At 42.7% G+C, this 7,477-nt stretch overlaps 1 protein-coding gene across 1 annotated transcript; it reads right to left on the bottom strand.

Moving 5' to 3' along the window:
• Positions 1–611: 611 nt before the first annotated feature.
• LOC308495479 (HLA class II histocompatibility antigen, DR alpha chain) lies at positions 612–7,066 on the bottom strand. Its single transcript, XM_081043802.1, has 5 exons — positions 6,905–7,066; positions 4,751–4,996; positions 4,038–4,319; positions 3,578–3,742; positions 612–2,901 (listed from the first exon to the last, which is right to left on the bottom strand). The coding sequence occupies exons 1-4, from the start codon at positions 6,984–6,986 to the stop codon at positions 3,588–3,590; spliced, it is 765 nt and encodes a 254-aa protein (XP_080899928.1). The 5' UTR covers positions 6,987–7,066; the 3' UTR covers positions 612–2,901; positions 3,578–3,587.
• Positions 7,067–7,477: the final 411 nt, after the last annotated feature.

Consider the following 7,477-nt stretch of genomic DNA (forward strand, 5'->3'; position numbering starts at 1 on the left):
AACATTATAGAAGAGTGTTCTTGATGCCAAGCCATAAATATCCAAGTAAGCAAGGGAAGGGATTCTTCTATATCTTTAGAGCTAGTGCCTTTGGGTTTGGATTCTCCTTTGTCATAAAAAGTTTCAACTACGGTGTTAGAGCAGTCCATTGGTGGAAGCTTTTGTTTTGACTCTAGTTGACTTAGTCGTAGGGTGACCCCTCATGGATGGGGATCAGGGTCACCCATGTCTCTGAAAAATTTGCCCCAGGATCTGGGAGTTTTTCAAAATATTATGCATTTTGGGATCTTTGGAAATTCTGGTAGTTTCCTCATTTCAGTAGTGGTGAGTAGTAGCTTCATGCTAGTGGTATTAAACACTTTCAACAGCCAGTCAACCCCTTGTTCTCCCTCTTGCTGTTTTAAAGCATCTTGAATCTTGAGACACACAAAGTTTTGAGTTTCAGTTTCTAATACTTTATTATCTCTGACTGATTTGACTTCCTTGCAGGACATTTGGTCCTCTCCAAAATATCCACAGAGACATTTGGTCCATGTCAAAGGGTCCTTAATATTTGTTTGTATTTCGTCCTGAAAGGTCATTATTGGCAATACAACCACAACACACTTATTGAACCAACAAAGCATAATAGTATTTTTTATGTATATTGTAAACCAGAAGTATAAATACATATCATGATATCTTTGAACCCAGGGACTTTTGTAAGTGTAGACATTGTTTTGAATAGAACCAAATATTAATGACCATTTGAATCTGAATCTACATTGGCCTGGTGAAATGCACTTGTCCACCATGGTAATTCCCTGGGACCCTGGCCCACCCAACTCCCTCAATGCCAGAGGCACTTTCTCAGCAAATGGCCAGTGCCACCCACATTGCACTATTTCTTGGAAAGGTATAGGAGTCCACAGATGTGGCAACTGGCCTTGATGTGCTCTGAGATTTTTGTTGAGTAGCTTCAGTCTCAGCACTGGCACCAAACTAGAATCTACATTAACCTGGTGACCACAACTCTAGTGACACCCTGAATTCCTGCTTCACCCAAATTGCATACCAAATAAGACTTTGTCAGTGGCTGAACCTTAAGGGAGCCAGCAGATGGCAGCAGGCCTTGGGGTGCCCTGGCTTTTTGTGGAGCTACCCCAGGCCTGGTACTGGTGGCATGCATCCTCTGTTCACAGCACGGCCTCTGCCACACACCTCCAACTTTAGCACAAGCAGTGAACAACCACGATGGCTTTGTAGCTCCCACCAGGTAGTCCCCAGCCAGGCACAGGCCATTGTTGACATGGGCCTGTACCAGAGCCCCTCCCAAAAAGCCCCAGAATGAACATTTTTGGAGGTTGGCTTCAGACCACAGCAGAGCACCACCCAATTAGTCCCACAAGCAGCACACACAAAGGGAAGTCTCAACAGGCACAAGATTCCACTGGGGTGAATCCCACTCAGTAGGGTAAGCTCCCTGCAAAGCGCCCATAGACTGTGGACAACACCAAACACCACAGCCAATCAGCCTGAGGGTCAATCCCACCTACTGATGTGCCAATAGCAATGAAGACTAAATTATAATAAAAGGGCACACAAAACCCACACAAGGGACACTCCTGGAGCACCTTGAGCAGGTGGTCAAGGAGACTGTACCAGGGCCCCACAGGGCACCTACTACATAAGCCCACCCGGCCAAGACTGGGAGACCTAGCAGATCTACCAATACATAGAAACAAACACAGAGAGGCAGCCAAAGAGCAAAAGCAAAGAAATACATCTCAAGTGAAAAAAAAAAAAACAGAAGAAAACTCCAGAAAAAGAACAAAATTAAATGGAGGCAAGCATCCTACCAGACACAGAGTTCAAAACACTGCTTATAAGGATACTCAAAGAACTTAGTGAGAACTTCAACAAAGACACAATTTTTCCACTCAGCAACATATCTTCAAACACAAGGTGGTTCTAAGAATAATTCAGACTATTCTCCTGGTAATGAAACAGGGTCCAAGTCTATGTTGATAAAATGGGTAACGCCAATCCTCAATGTCTAATCTCATCCCTCATTAAGTCTGGAACGGGTGACATTGATATGCAAATCCTGTAATGTACATGGATCCTCCTCTATGCTACTCTCCACTCCTTTCCATCTGTCTCACCTATTATCAGAGGCAACCCTAGGCTTTGAGAGTGATTCTACTGAAGATTCAGACATCTCACTACTTGAATGCTCAAGAACCAAAACCAGGTTCCGAACCTGTTGCTCAGTAGAGATCTCCTAACAAACCTTATTCTAATGAGTTTTCCACATGAGGAATGGACCACAGCAACGGGATTGCTTGCAAATCTTCTGAATAAGATCAAGCCCTAACGAATCAGGACTTTTAAATTAATTACAGTGCTTATAAAATATATTCAACATTCAGACATTTCAGGAGGAAAGGATTGCATATATTCCCCAACTCCTGTGAAGGACTGGCTTAGACAACAAAAACTCCACCTAATAGTGGTCCAATAGTTTATTGTATTCAGAAAAATCACAATCACAGTTTAAAGAACCCCCAAGGAATAAGTATGTAGGAGATGCCCCCATGGGACGTTCAAAAGTTTCCATAGCAAAAAAAAAAAAAGGATCTTACAGGACCTATTCCAGAGGCATTGCAGGCTGAAAGTAAAAAGATAATGGGAAATGGAGGGAGAAAAGATACAAGAAGAGACAATAGACAGGGAAGCCCAGCTAGCAGTTAGAGTATGGGGAGAAAGACATGCATCACCACTCTTAGAGCGACTAAAGGGCTGGAAAGTGCCGGAGAGTGGTAGTCTTCACAGAAGTGAACAACTGGAGGATAGCCAAGTTTGTAAAGATACTAAAGCAGAAATCTCTTCATTGATCTTCTTTCTAAGATAGTCCATTACCTGTAATAGGACACACATAGTTACTAAAGATTTTAAGATGAATATTTTGAGCACTTACCTTCAGATTCCTTCCTCTTTTCCCTTAACCTTTTGACTTTGAAAAAGTCTCCTCACATTCATCTGACTTCTAGCAACCTTTCAAGCATGAGGTCCAATACCCTATTCTCCAAGTGAGCATGAATGAGCAGATCATGCTTTACCTTCTCCCAGAACTTCTGAAATCACTTTTTAGATTGGAGGAGCAAACACAGACGTTGGCTTCCAAGAAATTTCCAGTTCATACAATGAATCTATGCTAACCCCAGAAGATCCAAGCTCTGGAAGTACTTTTGGTCTGATGGCCTGCCCAGAAAATATAAGCCAGGAAGTGCGTAAATCTCAAAGCTAACTTTCCTAAATCACTGGACCCCGTATTCTAATGTGAAACAATGGTCTTAGGTACCGGAAAGAATTTCCAAGACTGAAGATGTAGGTGCACATGTATGGAAAGGGATGAGGGACCCTACAGCTTTGAGATACCAGACAATGTCAATGCCTGATTCTGTCCTGGCAAAGGTAAGTTAAGAGCCATGACTTTTGCTATCTTTTTCCCTTAGAGGCATCACATGTTCTCTTCCCCACTCTGTTTCCTTCCTTTGACAACTCATATCTGTCTTTTTCCGACCATCAAACCCACCTGAAGTCCCTCACAGCGGCCCTCGGCGTTCGGCAGCACCGCCTTTGCGCACACCCTTGATGATGAAGATGGTCCCAGCAATGATGCCCACCAGACCCACGATCAGGCCCAGGGCACACACCACGTTCTCTGTTGTCTCTGGGAGGGGGGTTCGTGCTTCAAACTCTGGGGAACAATAAAATGTTACAGAAGTAATCAGTGGTAAGCAGTCGTACTTAAAATCACAAGCAGGGCACTCAGTTAAAAGAACAGTTATTAATCAATAAAGAAGAGGAGGACAGAATGTGCATCAAGAGAATTACAAGTGTGAAAGCAGGGAAGCTGGATAAGGGGAGAAGACAGGGAACAAGAACTGTAGCCATTGTTATGAAACAGTTAGGTGACTAGGGCCCCAAAGGACCAGCCACACGCATCACAGGAGGAAACCATGACATAAGGGAGAGTGAAGGCTGCTCCATACCCCAGTGCTTGAGAAGGGGCTCCTCTAAACCCCAGTGCTCCACCTGGCAGTCATAGACGTCCTCGGTGGACGGCAGGAAGGTGAGATAGTGGAACTTGCGGAAAAGGTGGTTTTCCGTGGGCAAGAAGACCGTCTCTGACACTCCTGTGGTGACAGGCTTTCCATTCTGAAGCCATGTGACATTGATCGCTGGTGGCGAGAACTTGTCAATGAAACAGATGAGGATGTTGGGCTCTCCCAGTTCCACAGGCTTGTTCGGGAGCACAGTCACCTCTGGAGGTACTGGGGGACACGTGACAGAAGTGAGCCTTTCATGCTTAGCCACATCCCTTCCCCCCACTAAGGCTGAAAAAGTATTGGGATTGTGCCCTGAAAATCTATGCCACAGTCTCAGATACCCATCTCTGATACCCTCACCCATGCACTGGAACCAATATTGAAGTATAAGATATTCAAGGACCTCATTCCTGCCTCCCCCAGCATAGACTCAGGGTAACACCTTTGTGAATGACTGTGAATGGCAGAGACAAGATGCAAGAACATCAAGAAATGAAAACCCCATGAAGTTCTTGGGCTTGAGAATTTGGGGCTTGCTTTTGGCAAAGTTAGGCCCGTGGAAGGGAAAGTCAGTGACTATAATTTAACACAAAGAGCTGACGAATCCTTTTTAAAGCTGTTATTCCCACATGTAGGAGAGCAGCAGAGAGAGGTACCATTCGTGTTCGGGGTGTGGTTGGAGCGCTTTATCATGATGTCCAGGTTGGCTTTGTCCACAGCTATGTTGGCCAATGCACCCTGAGCCTCAAAGCTGGCAAAACGTCCAAATTCTTCAAGCCGCCAGACCGTCTCCTTCTTTTCCATATCCACGTGGAAAATCTCATCACCATCAAAGTCAAACATAAACTCGCCAGATGGGTCAGGGGTCATGTAGAACTCAGCCTGGATGATCACATGATTCTCTGAAAGGGAGGAAATGAAGTTAGGGTGGGAAGTAGGAGTGAGAGATGAGAAGGACCCAGGATGTGAGACACAAATTGTGAGCAGGGGTGGTAGAAAGGGATAGGGCCACGTGGAATGGAGGAGTGGTGGAGAGTAGACATGACTGGGAAGATGAGGCCTGGATAAAGGGTGTTCGTGTTGAACAGAGATGAGAGCGGAGAAATTGAAGGGCAGTGTTAAAGAGGGTGGGGGCTCAAATCCCAGAACTTCGTGCAGCTGTTGTTTATCTCCACATTACCAGCTGAGAAACTGATTTCTGCTTTAGAAATCCAGCAGTAGCCCCTGAACAATTGGGTTCTGAACTCTGAAATCACATTGAATTTTGAATTCTTATTGAGCTACTTACTTACCTGGTGGTTGTAAGTCGATTATTTCACCTACTTATGTGTAGTTTACCTATTATTTTCTTCTGTGGTTTTGATTCAAGGATGGGTTTATTTTTAAGATTAAATCACACAAGGTTAAGTAATTTCTTAGTATATCATCAGGCCTATAACAAGCCCTTTAGAAGCTGCTTTGTATTTAAGGACCAGACCCATAGAAAATATGTCTGGGGTCTGAAGAACCCAGAAAATTAAGATTGAGACCTTGCAGTGTTGCAGAACACCCACTTTCTTGGATTATACCCACACTGTGGATACCTCTGAGGGAAGAATTATATTTGTATTGGCCTCGGCAACACGCCCTTGTATCTTAAAGCTCCTTAAATAGAGACTGTCATTACGGAACCTATTCTATTATGGTTGATACTAAGAATAATCTATCACCCAGGGGATAATCAACTTGAAATAAGAAAGCTACAATTGGAGAATATACAGCCTATGTTGTGTATGCAGAGGAGAGGGAAATTGTAAAGTCTGACTGTATATTGATAAAGCCAGGGATTTATTTAGCATTTGCTGCTATGTCCACGCGCGTGCGCACACACATGCGTACACACACACACACACACACACACACACACACAAGTATTCTATTTGTCCCTTTCCAACCTACGGGAAGAGCTTCTGTCTTTTGAGGTATGCATCCCCACATATGGCTCTTTCCCGGCAATAGAAACCTACAGTTGCCATCATGGATCTAGGAGCTGGGCTATTACTTTATTTCCAGTCTATCTGCCACCCTCTGTGGGAGTCACCTGGGTAAAGAACTTTTTTTCACAGCGGCTCAATATTTGGTCAGGAGATGGCAGAGAATATCAGACTGTTCACTTTGTTGCCCATTTTCCTACTCTCTTGGGAAAATCATTAAGTAACAGGGACCAAAGATAATTGTAAGCTCCTCTGTAGATCGGCTATCACTATCCCAAGAGGCAGTAAATTAAATGCAATTAATATCAGCATACCTGCCCTTCCCGTTTTCTTGAGTAGATTGTTACTTTTTGGTGACTTTCCTTTCTAGGAATCTTCAATTTAAAGTCAGTTCTCAAAATACGCTGACAGGATACACATGCCAAAAAGTAACTACCACCTATCCAGCTGAGAACTTCTCATATTTTTCTCACTAAATGCTCACAAAAAAATTGTTTCCAGTTTTTTATTTTACTAATTTTCTAGATAGATAAATTAAAGCCCAGAGAAGTAGCCTGTCAGAAAATATTTTCCCCTCAATTTGGCTTACCTTAAAGTCAATGGTATTGATCAACACATAAGTCAGTTTTGCTCCTCTAAATAAAATTTGACTTGCTTTAAATTGTGGTGCAAAGAGAACTCTTCCATCTACAATTTATTACACTTTTAGATTTAGGGCCACATAATACCCATCACACTTTTATTTCACATCAAAGTTAGTAATGCAAATGTCCACAGTTCATTTCTACAACGCTCTCAAAGCTTACTGTCCCTAGTTTGAATTCTCTCAGCACTTACCTTTGATAGCCCATGATTCCTGAAGGCTCATCAGGACGACAAAGATGAAAAATCCTAACATGGAGACTCCAATTATGGCCATTTTCTTCTTCGGTGCTTTGATGGGTATCAATAGAGCTTAAGAGTGAGGCAGAACAGAGAAGAACAAAAGAAATAGAATGTAGAGTGCGACAGTATCTGATTGATTAAAATTCAAATCAGTTGACCTGCAGCCAATCAGAAAAGTGTTTTGAGATGACACATCTGTTGCTAAGGAAAGGAAGCTTGTAAAGGGTCTAGGAAAGACACTTCATTAAATGAATACACAAAGTTCTCAATCAATAAAACAAATAAAAACAAATATAAACAACAACAAAAAAAAAGTTTTTGAGAATCTTAGGCAATCACTCACACTCTTACATCTCAATCCAAGTTCTAGAAAGGGATATACCTGAAGCACATTAGTGAGAATATAATCAATGGAAACAACCTAAAGTGAGAGTTAATGATAGATCATGTCTCTGTGCAGTGACAGCTGGGGAGTTTATTTTAAGGGACAAAAAATCATCTAAAAAGAGGGTAAATTGTCAAGCT

This window comes from Rhinolophus hipposideros (assembly GCF_964194185.1).
Source record: "Rhinolophus hipposideros genome assembly, chromosome: 3".
Classification (NCBI taxonomy): Eukaryota; Metazoa; Chordata; class Mammalia; order Chiroptera; family Rhinolophidae; genus Rhinolophus; species Rhinolophus hipposideros.